This window comes from Pezoporus flaviventris, unplaced genomic scaffold (assembly GCF_033815535.1).
Source record: "Pezoporus flaviventris isolate CSIRO_AGI_PZ_B2104156 unplaced genomic scaffold, CSIRO_AGI_Pfla_v1 ptg000006l, whole genome shotgun sequence".
In the NCBI taxonomy this organism is placed as follows: Eukaryota; Metazoa; Chordata; class Aves; order Psittaciformes; family Psittacidae; genus Pezoporus; species Pezoporus flaviventris.
This window is the reverse complement of record NW_026892554.1, coordinates 7167189-7189330: the sequence shown is the minus strand read 5'-3', so window position 1 is coordinate 7189330 and position 22142 is coordinate 7167189. Positions and strand designations below refer to the sequence as shown.

At 42.9% G+C, this 22142-nt stretch overlaps 1 protein-coding gene across 5 annotated transcripts in view; it reads right to left on the bottom strand.

The window, feature by feature from the left end:
* Window positions 1–22142, bottom strand: part of AKAP13 (A-kinase anchoring protein 13) — a 468794-nt gene that overhangs the window by 375288 nt on the left and 71364 nt on the right. For all 5 annotated transcript variants that reach the window (XM_061446743.1, XM_061446746.1, XM_061446747.1 and 2 more), the window contains 2 exons: window positions 14975–15122; window positions 4590–4886 (listed from right to left, as the gene is read on the bottom strand). In XM_061446743.1, coding sequence (XP_061302727.1) covers window positions 4590–4886; window positions 14975–15122 — 445 coding nt within the window. The remainder of the gene's footprint in view (window positions 1–4589; window positions 4887–14974; window positions 15123–22142) is intronic.

Sequence of the window (22142 nt, the reverse complement as noted above, 5' to 3'; positions counted from 1 at the left end):
GTGCTCTGCTTTTCTACATAGCTTATTTTCTCTCCAGACATTTAAAATAGAAAAAAATCACAGTCCTGTATTTACATTGCATAGATCCTCAGAATACACATTGCATTTTGATTTCTAGATATGAATGCGTAACAATCTGTTCCATTTAAACAGCTGCCTTTAAATGCCACTGAGAACAGCAAATTACCCTACTTTCGACAGCAGTAAGAACTACGTTCTCAAGAACGTTAGAGTGCGCTTGTAATAGTTAAGATGGACATAATGACATGGCACCTGAAAGTAATGCTGTGTCTGGAATACCATGGTAACAACAGTAATCCTTAATTATGGATATTCTGAAACGGTGGATGCCACTTGAGTTCATACAGATGGCCAGATAATTAAGAGCAAGAACCTGCAATCTCCTACTGCAGAAGGACAGTGCATGGCTGGGGGAAGAGAACAGCCCTAAGGATAAAACTGCCCCAGAACAGAAGTGATGAGGAGTGCAGTTTGCAGGGAGGAGGTGACGACATACTTGCTCAAGGGGCTTTCAGACACACTACCTGAGCTGTCATGAGAAGTTTGGGAGAATAGCTTTTATATATATATATATATATATGTAAGGGGAAAATATTCCACAATGGAATTGTTACCTACACACCTTATTAAAGTTAAATCGGGATCAAATCAGAAGGGCAAAGAAACAAGGAATTTGTGCAAGAGCATCACCTTTTCACAGAAAAGCAAGCAGGGAAACCTGTGAGACCACGGATACATGTTTTAAGAGACAGGATTCTCTTTTCTGAGCTTGCTTTTTCCATCAGGATTCATGATGTGCAGCCACTGCTCTCCATCACCTGAGTGTTACTGTCAGTGGCGAGACCAGGCTGGGTACCATGCTCCACGCCACTGGCTGCTGAACAAAAAGCTTGTCATCAAAGCCCCACTCCTACAAAAACACAGTCTGGTGTTAAATTTGGCACAAAGGGGTCATTCAAATCTTTTGAGGTCCAAACAAGTCCATTTTTTTTTAATGGATTTGGGGAGAAGAACTAAGGACTTTTGATCACAAACATATTTAGTCTTTTATGCTGTACCAGAGTAATATAAACCAGTAAATACTTGGGTTTGAGCAATGTTAACCAAATACCTACAATAATATTACTGGAAGGATGAGATTAACCAATACTGCTCAGTGCAGTTAATTTGGGGTCAGTTTCCTTTTAAGCAATAAAAGCCTTTCCTGTTCTAGAACAGTGAAGGGAGAAAGCAAATGAGACTACTGCAAATGAGTGTAGTGGGGTTTTGAAAATGCCCTGATGAAAACAGGAGAAAAGGCTCATTTATTTTCAATTTGTTTTAATGAAAATGATGTCTAAAGAGATAACAGAGGAAGAAATGTAAAGACAGCCTAGTGTTTAAGAGATTAAGATTATTGATGCTAAACAAACTTTTCTTGTCGGATAGCAACAGCTAACCTAAGTAGGTTAAACACAAGCAAAAAAGAAGGGCACTGGAATGTTTGCAGATGTCCTCCAGCAGCTTACAGTAATTGTGGAGATATTTCTAACCGGCAGCTGAAAGGACATGCTACATGACCATACCATACCTTTAATCTTGAGCAATGACAAACTCTTAAAGAACGAAGACCTTGGTTTGGTAACCAAAACATAAGCAAGTAGGTGATTCTCACATAGCTTTGTCCCCAGTAATCCTGCATTTTCCATACTAAAAAATCAAACTTACTAATGTGTTAGAAAAGAGAATAGGGGGAGATGCTGCTGCAACATGAGGAACAATCGTGGATGAACGCAAACCACTGAAGATCATTTTAATGATGTGACCACCGGTCCGTGGTACCCAGGAGCACATAGGGTGTTATGTGCCTCCTCCTCAGCGGGACGGACCTTAACCACACACTGCACTGCACACACCTACCAACACAAAAGACTAAACAGCATCAGCAGATGGAGCTGGGTGTTAATTTCAGCAGCTTCTCTGGCCTCTGGGGTGTGTGATGCACTGAACTCCCTGTACCCTGCTCAAAGACTGGGGTGCAGGTAAAAGCAAGGAGAAGCCTCTGTATAGAGCCATCCCCTCCCAAAACCAGCACAAAGTTGTGCTTGATGGTGGATCTTCTACCCAGCTTCTGCCTGCAGAAAGGCCATTACTTCCTAACTGCTTTCATAAAAGCCAAACTCCTACTTCAGTCCTTCAAAACAACAACTTGTAAACGTGCCTGACAGCAAGAGCCATCTCAGAACAGCAGTTCCCCATCAAGCTGCAGCACTCGAGCTGGCTGAGGCTCCCGGCTCGCTCCTGCATTCAGAGGTTTTGCTAAACAGCAGCGTTTTGTTCCCAACCCACAAGAGCCCATAGAGACATGCCAGCTTAGAGGCAGAGCTCAGAATCTTTCAAGAAGGGATCTGACATTTCCTTTTGTTCTCATTTCTATAGTATTTTCTCCTTTGAGAAGGTTATTTGAAGTATCTGGTGCTGACATTTAGCAAAATGTGAAATATGAATTGGAATAGCTGTTCATAGGTAGTGACGCAGCCCCACTTGGAGAAGCACTGGACAGAATGTGTTTAATTGTCCCAACTGCTCCCACAGTTTCGATCCTTGCTGTGCTTTTCCCTCTCCCACATACAAATTAACCCAGAAGCACCAGTACAGGGGTACTGTTTTACCACTGTGGTTTTTCTAATCTAGTGCTCAATCATAAACGAGGGAGATCTCTTCCATCTTGCTACAGCAAAACAGATTTTCAGGACCAAAAGGATGCCTACACTTGCAAATCTTTCCTTTCACAATGACAACAGTCCCCCCCAAACTCCCTATATGATTATCTCACCGCAAAAAGTTACCAGATAAATCTGCCTTTAGCAAAAAAGCTGATCAGCAAAGACCAAGACGTGAATAAACTGTCCTTTTCCAGTCATTTATGGAAGGACTCACGGCAAGGAAACAGTTTATAGCGCTGTTCTTGGATGATAGCTGCATTTAATGCCATTATATTTATTTATTCATTTATACTTCCATCTACAAAAACCTCACCACAAGATGCTAAAACACTCAGCATTATAGGGCTCTTCATTACAGAGCTCCCCAATGTCACTGTGGGTGCAATGGATGCTCTACATGACATTAGCAGAGCCCCACATGATCACGAGTACATAAATGCACACTGCGCAAATCAATGTAAATCTTATATCCTGTTTTCTCTATGTGCTGACTTTCCAAATAATCAAAATCAAACCCAGAAACTGGATCTCAGCCTTCCTGCAAAATCAGCAACAATTCAGGCTTCAGTCAAAGTTTTCAGTGTCTTAAGATCACTTTGACTGGATTTTTATCACTTAAAGCAGAAACGTCTGTGTAATCACAGCTTGTTTAAATACAAACAAAGCATCAGTGTAAAAAATACCAAGTGTTTATCTCCTTGTAAACATACGACAGCAACTGAATTTCTATCCAGAAACCATTAAATATGATCAAATCCTTTAACATCTGCTAACACTGCCGGGATTGTCTGTCTGTGTATTCACATTTACAAAAGCAGTCAGCAAGTTGGTGAAAAACAAAGCAGGAAAGACTCCTGCAGAAAACCCTGTTGCAAGGAGCAGAACTGAACCTCCTGCACCGAGCAAGCCACCATCCCATCCTACTGAAGTGTTTATGCCATTGCATCCTAGAAAAGATAAAAGATGCCTCACTCCCTAAGTGAAACTATTTGGCAAAGTACCCTGAAAATTCACAGCATGGATTTGTACCCACTGGAAATAGCTTCCCAGCCCTTCAATATGCTCCCTTAAAACTCCCCTGGGACAAAAAACTGCAGAACTCCAAGGACAGAGACATGCCACAGCATCCCAAACACCTCCATACTTCTGCTTCAGCAGTCACCAGAGACTTAGGGCCAGCCTTGGGGTTCATTTATCAGCGTTCAGTAGCTCTCACTGCTGTGGTTAAGGGTCAGGTTTTCCCACCTTCACCTTCTTTTACCTTCAAAATCATGCAGGCTCATTTTGGGCAATGCCTGTGTTTGCCCAGCTGGTGTGCAACCAGGGATGCAACCCCAATCCTCAGGGGCAGAGCCCCAACTTCTCCAAGGAAAATCAGATTTATTTTACACATTACAGTCGCTTTGCACCTGTACTATAAAACCAACACTTACCAAAAGCAATAAATCTGTGGTACAAGGATAGTATTTCCAGAGCATCAGACTTCCTACACACAGGTTTGTTTCAGGAAATCTCAGAAGCATGATGCTGTTACACATACCACTGCATACACACACCCCCCAAAAAAAAACCCTTCTGGGGATATGTTAAAGTACTGTACCAATCATTTACCATAGCTTCTTGTAAGAGAAGACACAGAGAAAACATCATGCCTTATGTATTTTAAGGTGGCTGAAGTGCAAAGCATAGGATGCTGATCTAGCAGCGGCATGCTGCTGCACATCACTTCCCACCTCCAAGCACAGAGACCAACACACCTTTTGAAAGGCATGTGGAGGGTGCCCAAAGCAGGAAACCCCTTCTATGAGGCTTTTTACCCATCTCCAAGCCCATTAGTCCCACATGTGCCCTAAAGGTCCTCACCGGTCAGGGACTGGTCCGCTCCCAGCACGTTCCATTCTGCCGGCAGTTTCAGGTGCCGAAAGGCCAAAGCCACTTTCTCATCCAAGAAGTCCACATCTGCAGCAGGGGGTCTCGACCGGTCCAAGAATCGTGTGAAGTTTAGTGCCTGCTGGTTGCCAGCACAGGTGGCCAGAAACTGGGCAGCATCGTAGGCTTCATCCTGGACAAACTGGAAACTCTCCTCTGCCACAACCAGAACGGGGTGACCTTCTCGAGAGGCACAAAGGGCCACCTTCACTGTCTCACAGCAGTCATGGCCTGCAAGGGAAAGCCAAAGGAAATGGTAAGAAAGAACAGATGCATGCACTGAAGAAGCACAACTGAGCAACTCCTCTGACACACACAGTCTACATCAAATCAGGTAAGAGCAAGTTACTGAGGGTCACAACTCTAAATTAAACGCTATCTTGGGAATTTATATGCATCAGAAATAAGTATTTCTTATAGACTTTTAAAAGAACAGATGTGTAACTCTTCTCTGTCACAATATAAACCAAGAAATATAAGCCACCCTTACCTGACCAGGCAATCTTTGATCAGTGACAAGTCAACTCAAGAGTAGTAAGTAATTCAAGACATCACTCACATACCAAAAGCCGGATTACAGAATATGGTCAAACTTTACTTTTCCAGCTCCACAGGACTCCAGTAACTCACCAGAAACTAGAATCCAAGTGCTACAAAACTACGCGCTCCAAATGCCGTCACAACACTTGGCTTCTACTCAAAACATCACAAATTAACCTAAAACAAAGACGTAAATGGCTACAAAACACAACCTGCCCAGGCACGCCTTGTGCTTGCCCTCAGCTCCCACCTTCACCGCTGCATCTGCCCTTTGATTGGGTTCACATGACAAAACAAAAACTAAGCTGCTTCTGCTAAATGAAACCATGGAAATGGCCACTTTCCATATTTACAAAACAAGAAGGTTGGAGATCTGATAACTCTGTTTGCTTGTGTAGGGCAGAGGAAAGGGGAGTAAGGATGCTCTGGCATAGCAGTGATTTCCTTGACTCGGAAACTAGTAAGAGAAATAAAGTAAACCCACAACATCTTTTTGCAGCGTTCAAAGGAAGAATATTCTGTGTCCACCACAACCAGCCCCTGTAATTGTCAGACATGGCCCTTCAATAATAAGGTTTGTGTTTCAAGTTCACCGTGCAGCAGTTTCTTGTTCCAGTCTCGGACTGACGTCATGGGTGTTTCTGCCAGAACAGCATGGACCCCGCACTAATTACTAGAAAAGCTTCTTTTTGCCCATGACCTCAGCATACTACTACATTCATGGAACCCTGCTTAATTAAATAAATCGTCATTTTGTGTTTTTAAAGGCTTTAAAATTCACTTCGAGCTCCTATTTGTGGTCAGTGGGAAAGTTTCCTTCTTGTGTCGGGGCCCTTTGCTGTTGATTTCCCTGACAAAAGGAAAAATATGTCCCTAATCTTCATGGTCTTTCAGCCAAACTTCCAAAGCTGTTCGGAGGCTCTTGGCGTCTATACAGGTTTTGTCTGTTGAAAGAGGCGATCCTGAAGTTAATTGAAAGGTCGAAACTGCTATTAGGACACTGTGGGTAGCACCAAAATTGTCAGAGACGAGGCTGTGGGGCTTCTTAAGGAGAGCAAATGCAGCTGGAAAGGTATCAAAGGCAAGTGTAGAAGGGGAGGAAAACACAGATGGATATTGCTGGAACAGCTCACTACAACCAGAAGGCTCTGAAGCTGAAAGGTGAGAAAACTTGTTTCCTTCCAGCACTAGGCATCTATTAGCAAGAGGATGATGTGAAAGCCGAAGGAACAGATTTACTGTTATTGATGTTATAAAGAAGAATGAGGGCAAGATGACCCTAACCATTCTGTGATTCTATGACTTCATTCTACTGTTTTCAAATATTGCACATGCATTCCAATACATCTCCAGTCAATAGGACAGGCAGGGAACTCAGCAGCCCAGATGAAACCCAATTCAGAGAGTCCACTTGCCCTCAGAGTAGAAGCCTCAAATGCTGAAGGTAGATGGTACAACTCTAGGGGAACTTGCCTTTAATGCAGTTCAGAACTCTATACCCCTCTCCCTATACTTCTTGCTTTGCTCATCTCCCTAGGAACATCAGAATAAGCAGCGGGTAAAACTCATTATGTCTATAGCCCCCACAAAAGCAGCGAGTTAGATGCAGGCTGTGAAGGTCATGGCACACTGCAGGACTGACCCAAGTGCTGCAAACTTGGTTCTCCCTCATGCAAAGCAGTGAAAGGTTGTTAGAATGCAGAGGTAATAAATACAATAAAAGGCTCCTGAATAGCATGAGAAAAGCTAAGCCTTTCGTTTCTGTTTTTAAACTGTGTTCTGTCTATTCCCATAAGAATCCCATCTGCAGACTAACCTAGAATACGACTACTCTGACAGAAAGCCCAGAGGACTTCCAGGATTGAAGCAGAAGGCAAACAAGGCCTGTGAGCAGCTACAGAAATATACTTTGGGACAGTCACTTCTTTGTCATGAAGCCAAACAACTCTTCTGTTGAAGAGCAAAAGCTCCTCCATCACGACAACAACTAGAGAAACCTCAGTCAAGACACATGGTCTCCTTAAACCAGTACATCGTGGATGTACACGAAGTTCCCTTGGATGGAGTGGATGGTAAACACCAGCCCCCAGATTAAGCAAAGCTACACAATTGTTCAATGCAACACAAGGGGAGGTGATAAAAAGCCCACATCCTGATCTGAAGCCAAGGATGGCTCTCGTGAAACTCCCCCAGATACTGAGAACAGCCTTGAAATGGAGGTGACAGAGCTGGCAATCCATCTTCATCTAGTAGGATCAAACAAGCATCGTGCTAAACCCTGGGGAATGTTCCTCGAAAGGGCAACTGCTCTCAACGCTTTGATGTTCTTCCTCCTTACAGCTGTGAAGATGTCAGGCTTGGGGGGGTCACAATCTGGGACAGGTTGTGACTTTTGGCAAACAGTTCAAACAGACGAGGAGCCAGTAAGTAACAAGCACAGCCAATACCAAAAGACTGCTCAAGAGGTCTCTGCCCCCCTGCTTTGAAACTACAGCAGGAACGATGTAAGCAAGCATGTCCCCCGTACGTGAACCTTGCGAAGGAACTGTTGGAGGGGCAATGCTTCTCTCCACATCAAAGTCCACTACTTCCTTCTCCTAAACTAATATCTGAACTTCAACAGCCCTTTTTTCCCAGAGCTTTAGCAACAGTGAGCTAAGCTTTCTGGCACTCTCAGGAGATAAGTGGTTACCATCTGTAAAACTAGCTCAAATCTGTTTTTACAATGTTAAATAACTTGCCCAAGATCACAAAGAGCTTCAGGCAGTGCCAGAACAGACACTATTGCTCTTGATCATCTCCTTTTTGCTCTGGCTGGTAGATAGCAGGGCTTTCTCCTAACACGGGTGAAACACCAACAAACAGCACAATCGACTATCGACTGCTGTGACTCCCTCATACACCTTCCCCAGAAGTGGAGCAGAAAAATATCTGACTCATTAAAAAGGAAAAAACACACCTGGGTGTGTCAGGAAGAGCAATGAGCCTATTGATAAAGGTTTGCATTTGGTAGGCTGGAAACATGTGTGTGTGTGAATAAATCACACAGATGAGTGCACCCACAGAAGGGAGAGAAATCCCTGTGCTTTACAACATGATCAGGTTCATGATGCTGCCCAGCACCCCTCCTGAGTGCCTTCAGTCTTCACCAGAAATCAGGCCCTTTGGCGAGAAGAGCAAGAAGAAGGAAATGATGAAATAGTGATCGTCATGTGTGTGGCTATGCTGCTCTTTGTACATTTTTATTCCACAGTACAAGATTAGGTCATTTATATGCTGGCTTAACTGTGATTGAGAGTCAAATAACCCACCCCTTAATTCTTCCTCCATGGCATTTTAGCCCATTTCTCTTTCTGCTCCTTATTTCCTCTAAATTTAGCTTGGAAACAATTCACTGCTCGGAGCCGTTTTGGGAAGTGCCAGCATATTGCTGGAACAATACAGAAATTAAACCAACATTTCAGTCAGTGCAGAGATGGGCTCAGTGGCTGCTTTTGTTGTGATAAAGCAAAACCCTCATCCTCACATAAAACCACACTTTAAGAACTATTTGAAATGAGACCACAACTCTTCAAGTAAAGAATTCCTTACTGGGCCACTGAAGCTTGCTTTGGGGAGGACACAAGAACAAGAAATGGAGATATGGAGTTCTCGTCGCTGTACTTATGCTCAAAGAAATGAGATGCATCAGTATGATAACACTGCCTCCTCTACACGATAACAATGTAAAGCAATGAGCAGGAGAAAAGGTGAAGTTATAAGTCATTAGCAGACAAGTTAATGTATGGCCTTAGACCTGTCCATCTAATTGGTACCTACAGCTTTGATGTGGGGTGTGGTTAAAAGGGCAGCAACAAAACTTTTCAGAGCTTTTCTCATTACACAAGGCACACACAAAGACAAAACACCCCTAACACAGAGCTTTAATAAAAGATGAGTTCATTTCCTACTCCTCTAAAAGTGGAAATCCTGCCCAAACCTCCTATTTTCAGCATTCACATTTGAGCTATCAAACAATGGGCCCCCAGCCTGGGCAGCTATTTAAAACCCTGCTGGAAGCACATGTTTGGGTTTGCCTAGTAGATGACTAAGGACTCCAGTGCTAATTGCATCCTCTGTGTTACCATGGTGGAGCTGGGTTGAAAGAAGTCTTATAAAGAGATTCAAGCAGGACAGGAAAGCCAGCCAACAGACATGGTGAATTGCATGGAGTATCTTGGATTTCCAACCAAGAGATGTTGCCATCTACTGGCTTGTGGACAGGGAAGCCAAGGGATCTCCTGTGGCCATCTGAAAAGTGCTTCTTTTCTGCTTCAGAAATCCCGAATTCTGGTGCTGAAAATCAGAACCCGTATTTGACACGTGCTTGTGTGATTTGCACAGTTATAGTATCCACTCTTGCAGCACAGGAAACACTATGAAATACACAGGCACAGCAGTAGACAGGAGCCTTCGTTTTTCCTTTTAAACCCTTGGCTATTAAGTTTGGGAGTATAGGAATATTTTTATATGGCCCTTTAAACAGCAGATGGCCTAAAAACCTATAGAAGTATAAGATCCCACACATAACATCTTAATTTCAATACAGATTCAATCACTTTTTCCTGCGACTGATGTCATCTAGTACTGGCATCATTTCCTTTTTATACACTGCCTAGAGTAATTAAGTACACCAAAGAGGATGGACTGCAAAAAGCCCTCTTGGCTATGCTGTTTTATTCTATTTTAGGGGTTTTTTTTGTTTCATAATTAAGAGTATTTTCAAATCCACAACTGGCATTGCCAAGTGGTCACTTGTTATGAAACTTGTTTACCCTGCTGGTCTACCAGCACAAAGATTGCAGTTCATGAAATACAGATTTTTCTATGAAGACTTGTTTCTTGAGGGAAAACACAGAGGAGAATGAAGCATAAACATATGTAATGGATTTCACACTAAAAGTTTAAAACAAAGATATTTGCAAGCTAATTGGACTTCATTTTAGTCTATGCTTTTAACTAGCAGGAATAAAGTAGAGAGGAAAAGAACAGAAACAAAACACAAGACGCAAACCCCTGAGATCTACGGGATTAAGAACAAGTTAAAAACTGAGCCTCCTCCTCCTCCACCTTAGCTTAAGCATGGAGAGAAAGCTCTCAGTGACTCAAAGCATTTGGAGTAAACAGGAGTATTTCTACCCTGTGCAAACTGCTGGCAATCAGCTACCAGCAGACAGTCTCAGGCCCTTCTTCTGCCTCTCAGTTTGTTCCTCCTCCCCTCTGAAACCTGCACAAGAATCCTGCACCTTCTAAGATCAACCAACAAGAGAGAAGTGATTTAGGCATGACAGAGCAAAGGCTCAGAAGCAATACAACACACTGCAACAGGACACACAAAATTACCTTATTGACTTGGCTCACAGACAAGGTATTCCTTACCATTCACTTGTTTAGGAGCTGCTGCAGCTCTGGATTTACCACACTGGACTGCCTTTCCCTGTTTGAAATTTCATTTCAGGTTTCCCCCACTGAGCTCTTCTGCATCTCCCACTCACCACACACCAGTCTTTACATGCAAAGCCAACTCTGGGCTCAATACTACAGCCATTATTGCAATGGCACACAAACCCGCACTAGATACACTACACAAATACTCGAGCTCCCAGCACATCAGTTTTGTGAGCTTTCTCCTGCAAGAATGTTCCCCCACATGTGCCCAAGATCTTCCCAACACTGAGATGCCTCCACTGCCCACAGCAGGCTGTGGTCAGGGTTTTTAACTCATGTGGACAGGGATGAGGATGTTCCTTCTTTTGTTGGTTTGTTTGCTGGATCATGGTAAGAGGCTTTTAATTATTAGTTGTTTTATTTTTCCAGTGGGGGAAAAGCAGATGCAGGCAATGAGGCTGCTGTCCTGCAATGAAGTTTCACTGCCCTACTTTAACACAGACTTTCTACATTACCACATGCAATCTGCTTGGCCATTCAGTGTCTCAGTTATCCTTCCTACCCTGCAGAGATGCTGGGAAGAAAAAAAACATACTAAAGACTATAACAGCGCCAGTTACTACAGTAATAAGGACTTGCTGAAAAGCTCAGTTTATGACCAACACTAAGTAGAATGATGCATCCACGGTGTAAGTGGACACATCCGTCCTCAACAGTACTTGTTCAGCAGCAACAACAGTTTGGGCATAGAAGCAGAGCTGATATCATAGAATGGTTTGGGTTGGAAGGAGTCGTAGAGCTCATATAGTTCCAACCCCCTCTAGACCAGGTTGGTCAAAGCCCCGTCCAACTTGGCCTTATACATCTCTCTGCATCCCTCCCTACTTGGACCTTTGGTATCTTTTCCAGTACCTAATGATACCCAAACTCAAGCAATACCTAGTGCCATCACACATCTGACTTCCGTGTCAACTGACCTTAATGCAGTGTCATCATGATGAGATAGCGTTTGAAACTGTTCTGCAGAACAGAGTGCCTCCGGTACAGAGGAAATCTCCAGCTATGAGAATTTGAACCGCATCCTCTAGAAACCTAAGTACTGTAACAGTGTCAGTAAAGCAATAGTTAAGTAAGGTTTTGGTTCCTTTTCACCAAGGCAAATAGAAGCTTATTTGGGCAATGTAATCTGGTTTGCCATTAGGCTGATAAAAGAGTCACTGAGAGCAAGCACAGCATCATCGCCTGCCTAATTGTTATATCTCAGTAGCATATTTTGATACTTCACGTTATGACAGATCAGCTCAGATGTAAATCTGTTTCTTATGACTTGAAATTACTTCCCTTAAAGTAACCCAGTCAATAGTGAAGCCACCTCATCCCAACAGTTGCAACCACCCCATCCCATCCTTCAGAGCAAGGGCAGAAATACAGGTATTTTGCCCTTTCAGTGACTGCTGAATCGACATTTAGCCACATCTTCAGCTAAAAGAAAGCTGCTCCCACAAATTTACAATCAGAATTCCTTTATTATGTACAGATACAAAAGCTCACATTTGAACAGTACTGTTCACTATATATATTCAGTGTTTAAGACTGATGATAAAGACAGCATAAGAGGCAGATTGCTCCAGTAATTATGTAAAATGCAGCAGGCATTTGACTCTGCAAGTTGTAAGCTTTTATTTAGGTAAAGTCTTTCAGCATACAGAGGATTTTCACACACAATGGAGATGTAGGAGGTATTTACATTCTGTTTTCTTTAAGTTCTCATCTAAAACCACCTTATGTTGTTGAGGCTTTTTTTTAATGGGATTTCCTTTGAAAGCTTTGCTAAAACACTTGACTCCATTTTGGCAGCAAATGTAATCAAATCACTTCTGTTTCTGCTTTTTACACCTCCATACATCACCAAAACTACTGACAAAAGACAAAAGACATTTAAAATCTGGTTTTGTTCTTACATTAGCTTTAACAGCATTACTGTTACTCCTTTCAATCAGGCCCCTGATGGACTTCACCGCAAGTCTCCTGGGGACCATATGAAACTCTGAGGACTTGGGATGAGGCCTCCAAGCCCAGAAGTGAAGCAGAGGAGGTTCAAGGCAGGCAGAGAGGCTCAGTGTGCTCTTGAGTGAATCAGCCCTTCCTTCATCCACCTGAGCCATCCCTAAGCAGTGGCTGCACTCCCAAGGATGTGCACCACATCTCCCATTGCAGGGACAAACTAAAGATGCTCAAAGCTGGAAGCGAAGGATGAGTTTTGGCTAAAACCTGCTTACAAGAGTTTCCTTGCAGAGCACTTGCTAACGCCTGGGCCTGGATGTTTAAACAAGGGCTGGTCTCCCACACAGTGTCTCTTGTTCATGGCTAATCCTGCTGCGAGGTCAAATAACGCCAGCTCTGAGTCACCACAACCATCTCCAAGGCAACTGGCCGAATATACAGTGTAAACACATGATTATAGATTCAGTGTTGAGTTCAGAAAGGAGGAGGAAGACCTCTGCTGAAATAAGTCATGCTCTTGATGAAATCAGAGCAGTCAGTGCTGAAGCAACACTGAACAAATGCACTGGTGCCAATGGAACGCATCAAAAAGATTGCTTTCCCCCCCCTTTTTCTTCTCTGCATCAATCCCTTCACCACTAAAGTCTCTCAGGTAGTTTCTCCAAAACAAGGTATGAATACAGAAGAGAATGTTACCCAAGCAGTTACTTTACACCTGAGATCTCACCTCTCTCCTTGCACCACGGCTCCAGACAGTGCAATCTGGCAGAAATGGGACTACCTTTCCAAGAGGCCTGTTAAATGTCTATCTGATATGGGCTGTATTTAGGGACAGCACCCATCCCTATCTAGCATCCCACACCACAAGATCATGACTCCAAAATAAAAAAGCCATTATAACTAAAGGAACAATTGAAAGCAATTCCTTCCTTTCCCTTTGAATCATTAACGGAGTCAGATTTCCCACTAACAGCGAATAAAGGAGCCCGAGAGAGCCCTCCCAAGTGACTCAGTTGTACTTGGAGCTGGCCTAGCAGAACAAGCAGAGCTCAGAGCATCATCCCAGGTACTGCCTGGCAGCCACATCCACTGCTGCTCCAAGGATGTCAAGGACAGTGGTGATAAGAAAGCATCGCTCCTGCCCGGAAATCCCGGTTCCCTCACAGGCTGAAGGGGAACACTGAAGTTTTTCAGTTCCTTTCTTGGCAACGCAGCCATGGTCCCGAGGGGAGGTGAGGTCATTGCAAGCGGGGCTGGCAGAGCCCTGTGCCTGCCACACAAAGGCAGGGAAGGAGTCACCTCTTCTTCTCCATCCTCTGGGAGAAAATAAGCACTAATCTGATTGATTGTATTGGGCTCTGGTTGTCAGTAACCATAAAAAGACTTCTCTTCCCAAGCCAACTAACAACACAAACAGCACAAAAGGAAGAGGAAACGAAAAAAACACAGTGTCCAACTCTTAGCCACTCATTCCAGAAGGAAAAACTCCTTAGCCCAAATTTCAATCCACGGGAATCTCTCATAAAACAATCGTTACAAGACAGATAAAAAGCAAACCTAAGAAACACACTTTATTGCTGAAGCTATACTGTGTACAGTGAAAATGTCAGGCATTTTTCTCACACTAGTATCAATGTGCTGCATAGCAACAAGTCAGAATGAAAGGTTAATGGTAAGGACCGCAGCCTGGAACATGCTCATTCCCACGGTCCTGAAGTCACCAAAGGGAAATGCTGCACCGATCTGTTTTGTTTTGTTAGCAGTCAAAGGCTTAAAGAGAGCAGTGGGCTTTAATGTGACAACCTACCCCATCCGAACTGGGTATGCTGGAGGGATGGCACCAAGCACCATCACTGCCTGCCACTGCAAGAGCTTCAGAAAGTCTGTGTTGGCTCTGATTTAAGGGAAAAGGGTTCTATTTTATCAGGTCTACAGCAAAAACCTCAGAGTCAAGCAGAGCAGATCCTAAGCATAGCTAGACCTTATATGCCTTATAGCCTTATACATAGGCTATACAGCATTTGGATAATAGCAACTCTAGCCTAGCAAACGTGTCTTCCATTACCTTGCTTGCATTTAAAAGCTTGCTTAACGTGTAAATTTAACTGTGTATTTCCTCTAATGGAATTCCACAGTTACACATTAAATAATTGCAATCTCAGAGTCATGCAATTCCAGCAAAATCAAGCAAGAGAATTTTAAGAGGCAAAAGCAGCCATGCAAACCACACATGAATGTGAAAATGAGCAAAAAGACAACCCAGAAAACAGCACGATGCTGAAGCCCACTTGAATGAACCACATTTCATAGACTGATACACTGATACACAAAGAAAGGGAATTGTTTACCAGGTGAAATGGTCTCCAGACTCCCAGGATTTATCTTTCTTGTGCTTGTGCAGTGTTGGACAGTTGACCCAGTGAAGACCAAGTAAAACACTACATCATCTTCAACTTTATCTTCCTCAGTCAGCTGCACTGTTATTACAGAGTCACCCTAGAAAAAAAAGGACAAGAAACAAGGTTAGGTTTACACTTGTGAGAACTGCATCATATAAAATAGAACTTCTCTCCCTACGAGGCTCCCTGTTTGCGTGCTCCTTTCACACAACTTGGGTCCATCCTAATTTTTACATATTCAAGTCATCCTTCGCATGCTTCTCAGCATCCTAGCCAGCCAACCAGCTAGAAAATATGCTGAATGCAGCTCTAGGAAGAGATGCATAGAAATCTCAAGGGTATATTCCAAATAGTAACTTTATATGGTGAAATCACACCAAGTCATAAGCACACACCCCACACAGGGGGGTTTTATATACATACACACATGTATACACGTATCTCCCTATATATGCATACCTAAAACAACAGAATGGGGATAGTGGTCTAAAATTGCTTCTGTCTTTGTAAATTTGAACAAATTCCCTAAATCTTGCTTGAGCGTTCACATTTCCCCTGTCCAAGATAGCCACAGTGCTGACAGTTCCAGCGTAGCCAACTTAACCACTTGAGCACATCCTATCCATCATCCATAAACACACACAAAGATATGGAAGTTTCATATACCAGATTTCTTCTGCCTTCCTTACAAAAAAAACAACAATATCTGGCTGTACAGACAGTGGTATCTCTTCTCACTCATCTATGAGCTCACACCTTGGTGAAAAGCTTATGTTCTCAAAACCAGCAGTTCTTCAAGCCCTAAAAAGAAACCTGCCATGATATGCTGGCTGAACACTCCTGCTTTGGTTTAGGGAGGCTTTGTTTCAGTATCTCGGTATATTTGATCATTTCACTCATCTTTGCTGCAAGCAAATGACATTTCTGAAGGACACATATGGCTATTGCAGTTAACCCAGGACAGGATACAGTAAATACACCCACAATTCATACACCTGCATGGACAAGAACAGGAACAATATCCCCCAATATCCTTCCATTTTCCATGAGGAAGGAAAAATAAAGAAAGAGGATAGCTTGCAGTTAGTACAAGACTAAATGGAGCATTTCCATTTGGTCTCACCATACATCATTTATCTACCTGAGGAAGTATATAAACTACAACACCGAAAACAAAAGGCTGCAACATGACCTTCTGCCCCTTTTCCATCAAGATCAAAACCAGTTGGATGCCCCAGTTTTACACTGCAGCTGCATTAGCCAGCTCTCTGCCACCACCCCATTAAGCATATGGTTAAGGCTGCAAATCTGGAAATGATGTTTTTATTATTATTATTGCAGATTGCATAACTCTGATTTGTATATCCAACAGAATACACATGCAGATTCATTCAAAACCTTCCTCTTGAGCTCGCTCCGTTCATCCCTTCTCTGTGTCACATACAACTATTGCAGAAAAATCCCAGGCTTCCAAGCCCTCCTGTACACCAATGCGCGTAAGCATCACTTCCCACGCTCCGTCTCCCCCTGTTCTCCCTCATCTCAGCTCCTTTTACACCCCATCACGGGTTCCTCCTCCAAGTTCATGTCCAGTTCTCTGATCCAGCCTGTCTGGGACCTCTTGCCAGGGGCAGATCTGCACCTTGTTTTGATAGAAACAAGGTTTTGCAGTGCAGTACACAACCAGCCCTTGGTATTAAGAAGAAATATGTGGGTAAGGAGTATAAGACACAAGAAAGAAAACCAAGAATGCCAAAGAGATAAATGAAGCAGTAAGTATAGTTTGCGTTTCCAGAGGCTGCAGTTACAAATGCACATTATAGGAAGGTCTCACATGATAATATCAGACCAGGCTCCCAGCTGGGGAGAAAGGAGCTATGCAGCATATCTTGTCTATAGTCAGTGTTAGAATGAAAACAGGTGCAAAAAGAAATAAATCAAGCTTTACATTCAAGCATGACCAGTTCACATGCTGAGTTGGAAACTAAATATTCCATTTCAAGCAAATGGATCCAGTTTTGAGCGGATGTTCAAAAAAACAAAAGCTGGAGCTTTAACCCCCAAATCCTTTGTGCTTTGGTTTTTACATCCGTCTTCAAACTGTTTCTCCCTTAAGGCATGAACATATAAAGTACTTAAACGGACTTGAAATGCAGGTAACATTTCAAGACGCCCATCAACAGGGCTGACTGTTTAAAGAGGTATCTGGTAAAGGAGAGTTTTCTTTAACTCAGAAATCAAATTCAGCTACTGCAATTCTGGTGAAAATAAAGCCAACCCGCAGAAGGTGCACGCGAGAAGGCGCATGCCTGTCCACGTGAGCTACTCACATTTCAAGGAAAAGCAATTTAATTTGCAGCATTACTGCAAAGCCTAATTTATATATTTTGTTATTGACAAAACCCCATGCAAATACACATAAGAAACCTCAACACCAAAGGTTCTGTGTAACCTGAAATCTGGCTAAGCCAGGGTTTTAAAAATGATAGCTGAACTTCCTATATAGAAGCAACAGATAGATAGATAGAACATATATATACCTAATGTAATTTTGAGGGTGGCCCTGCTTTGGAAGGTGGTCAGACCAGATAACCTCCAGCCATCCTTTCCCACCACTCTTTGTATGTTAATTCAGCTTATTAAAGTTACTGTTTAAGTCAAGGGGAGCACAAATTATCATCAGCTGCTATCAGGTTAAGAGGCTCTTCAGCTGCATCCAAGTAGCACTTTATAGTGGGATGGTCTCCCACACCTTGCTCCTTCCTTCTCTTCTGGAGGACACTACAGCAAAAGACTGAAGCGGAACACCCTATACCTTTATTATAACTGAGCATGTTCTGCTTGTTTTCTTTTTACTTGAAGTTGCAAGTTGTCTTCCAACACCTGCAGCAAGACCAAGAATGTGCCACCTAATTCTTGTGTGCTTCAGCGTCCTTACAGGTTGTACTGTACCTGGTACTGCTCACTGTGCATGATGTGATCCGAGACGCCCGAAGCAAAAGAGCAAAGCACTAAATAAGACCGTCCTCCTTCAACACACATGCTTCGTTTCCCTTTTATTAACAATAGTGTTGTCTACTGCCCATTTTAATTTGATTTTTAAAAGCTGTATTCCAATAACCTTTATTTGGAAAGGAAATAACGTACAGAACAAACCTTCTTCTTTCCAACATTTTTGGAGTTAAAGAAAATCAATTGCAAATGCAGACAAATTCCTTCAACCCACACAGAAGTCTTTCCAACAGCCCTATTGCATTCAGCCTCCAAAAACATTTTAATTGAAGTATGTTTACCTTTATTCATTTAATATTGTCCAAAAAATGTCATCTGTTCAGCATCACTGCCACACAAGGTGGTTATTATAACCCTTCTTTCATCCCGAATGGCTAGAAATGGGAGGCCAGCCTGCCAATACCCCTTTGGTGAAAGTACAGACAGATCAAAGCTATTCTCTGGAATGCTCCAACAAATAAGAATAATTTAATTTCAAAACTAGTTTGGATCGACTAATATTTACTTGGCTTAAAGCCCATTGGAAATGAAAACATTCCATTTTGGTCCATTCATGAAGGAGGTCACCCTCTCCCTCGTTCAGATCTGAAAATCTCTGGTTTCAGAGAGCTGAAACAGGACGTAAAGAAGGTGGATGCAGTTCTTTAACTCTCCTCCTCAAACCAAAGGAGAAAGCAGGTTTGCTTTGCCAACGGATGGATGCACTGGAAAGCCAAGCCTGACCTTGGGCTTTAAACTACTATAAAACAATTCAGAAAGGGATTTGAGAGTGGCACATCTCTGAACCTTGGGCTTAGTCAGGGCAGCAGAAATGCAATTATCCCTAAAAAAGCCAAATGCTGTTACTAGGTCTAAAACCCAACACTAGATTGACAACACACCTGTTTGTCAGCAGATTTTCCTGGCATTAGGACAATTCCACCTTTTTAGGTATTTATTTTTCCAGTGCTGCAGTTCAAGGCATGCGGATTATGTGAAGGCAAAGCTCAAGCAACTGAGTAATCATTTCTTCTTTCTCAGACTTGGTTTCTGTGCCTGTTACAACGAACTATTTACCTTCAAAGGCTTTTCTTTCCCTTAATAAACGGCCTCAGCATTATTTGGAAGTGACGATGAAGCGAAAATCCTTAAGCTCCAAAGAATTAAGATCACTTATATTATTAAGTCAAAAATACCATCCACCTTCCAGAAAGAAGTAATTGTTTTAAACATGTAAAGACATCTTTCTTTTCCACTTCAGGCTCTGGAAATCTGGGACTGGGGAACCGGGCATCATATCAGCTCTACCAGCAGCAGGTAGAACTGATACGTGCATTTCCCTACAATGGACTACGAAGGGGGAAAAAGTATTCTTAGCATGCTGGCTATCAAATTTTACAGTTTCTAAAAAAAAACCCAAAACACTAAAAAAAAAAAAACAAAAACCCTGCCAAAACCACCCAAAAAAAGCCACGCTGTATTTTTATAGCTGAAGCATGTGATTTGTAAGCTAGGTTTTCCCCCATGGGTCATAGTGGGAATTTTGAAGTACATTACCTAACCTACTAACAACCCAACTCTGGACTCCCCACACACACACAGTCTAAAAATACTTATGAAAATGAAGCATGTATTAGACAGCACTACTTGAGCCTTCTGCTTTTAATGAGGACATACTAACCACCACGATTTGTTCTAAACAGAAAAGCAGAATTGCTGCTGATGACCGTTCCCATCTCTGCCTGTTTTTTCATGCGGGAAGAACATAGCAAGTGCAATCCTACTGAATGGGAAGTCCACGCGTTAGAGACTCAGATGCAAGGAAAGAAACCTGCCTCCCAATGTATTTTCTTCTAAGAGCTGCTGTAGACATCAGCGTTATGATGCTTCATTAAAACAGCTGGATTAGGTGCTGGATTAGATGAGTAAATTTAACTTGCCGCTGTAACAAGTTTTGTTTTGTTTCCGCTATTCATAACATGAATCAGATGCTTGTTGGGTCATTGCTTATTGCATTATGCTGGGACACAAAAGGAGAAACAGGCTTTTGAAACACTTTCTCCCTCCCAGCCTCTTTAGAAAGCTCCAAATAGCTCCCAAGAGAGTGGCACTGTACCCAGGAATGCACAAAATCACAGTTGTGGTTTCTTCCTCCACCTTCAAGGAATCCAGGCTCATTGATATCTCTATTTATTCAGTTTTAGATGGAATCTGACTTGCTGTCGAGCTAGTGCTCAATACAGAGTACACAGATCAGGCTGTGATTACAGCAGGAGGCAAGTCCTTTCACATCCCTGCACTTCGAGTTTCCCCATCAATGAAGCAGTCCAAACACACCAAGTACTTTTCATCCCAATGGCTTTTAAAGGAAAAGCTGCCTTTTCAATCATGTGACGTTCTCCTTGGACAGCAGGCAGGACTGACAATAATTAAGTTAGAAAAAAAACTCAAAGGGGAAGTTGAGACAATTATACCTCAAATTGAGAACTGCAGAATACTCTGAGATCAGCTGGAGGATGAAAAAGGCAACTGCAAGGCAGCTTTAGAAAATGCAGAAGTCATCCTGCATGGAAAAGGTAAAATATAATTGTTTAGATGCTCAATGATCCATTACCATTTACCTCTGCCACTACACAAGATCAACAGCTAAGCTTTTGCTGCCAGTGTCCCTGTCTCAGCTGAGCATCTTGGAAGATCCCTCCCATCTACGGTTACTTTGGGTTGGTGCAAACATGTGTTTAACCCCCTGGAGAGGCACATCTGGAAATGACACCCGCAGCATATGGACGTTTTTGTGCAGAGCAAAACCAGGCGCAGCCACAGGGGCTCCTAACTGCAAATGAAGATGGGGGCTTGGGCGACTATTTTTAGAGCAAACACGGCAGTGTTCTCATCTCCTGGAATAACCCTTTTGATTGAGAAAGGCTTGGGTCCCCATTTTCCAGGTCTAAGCACTCCGGCTGGTCAGCTGGGATACAGGCACCAAGGGCTATCATTGCTGGCTCATAAACCCAAGTGATGCACTCTTCCCATGGCAAGAAGATAACCTACATCCAGCAAGCTCTTCCAGACTGCTATTCCCAGGTGAACAGAAGCAATGGAGCAGCAAAACCCTGAGAGTTAGAGTCTGAGGATGGGTCCTACCTTCAAAACATCCAGCTAAGTCCCCTTCCCTCCCTACCTTAGCATGGTGTGAGTGTTTCCGTGTACCTCACTTAATCTGGATCACATTTTCTCCCATGGGAACATTAATAGGGTTTCTAAATTGCCTCCTGGTACTTTGCTCCTAGATGCTGCAACGCCACAGCTTGAACCATCCATGCCCTTTTGCAGATGTGGCCATTTACCCTGGAGCTCCCAGCACATGTATATAAAAGGAACGGACTGTGGGAGGAGGTAAATGGTACAGGGAGATAAAAGCAGTCATTACAGACATCCTCAGTTTCACAGGTACGTATTGACTCAGAGCAGCATTCAGGGAAGAAAGAAATCACATCAAACACAGTCTGTTCTGCAGAGCTCCAGTCCCAGAAACAAAGGTAGGACTGTGAAATCTGCCTGAACATGAGCAGCTATAGATATCTCTGCTTGCCTGGAGATATCCCCCTTGATAAAGGCAGTGACCGGGGTCAGGAGCGTGGGGAAAGATGGATGTCATTCAGGGTGGAGTGCTGCAGCCTCCTGCAGATAAAAGCTCCAGGGAGAGACTCCAGAAATAAACAGGACGGCAAGCTGCCAAGTTTGGGGCAGATATGGGTCCATTTTCATAGTCAACGACTTCAAACTCCTTGATCTTAAAGGAGCATAAAGCAGAGATTTTTTTATCTTAAATTAACATAACCGGCCACAATACAAACGGCGACAACAAGAACGACTCCAGTGGTCTAGAAAATAAAAAGATCAATCTCCAACCTTAACTTTATTTCCTTTTTAAATTAAAAGCAATGCTATTATTTCTGCCAGCAAAAAGTTTCAGGTTAACAGCATGGGCACTAAGCCCCTCTGTGATGAGAAAGACAGATTTTGCAAAGCAGCCTCTTACCCTTAGGAAAATACAATTGTAGAAAGTAATGTTTCGCCAGAGGCCACCAAAAGAGCACAGTGATGGTACATGCTTTTTTGTCAG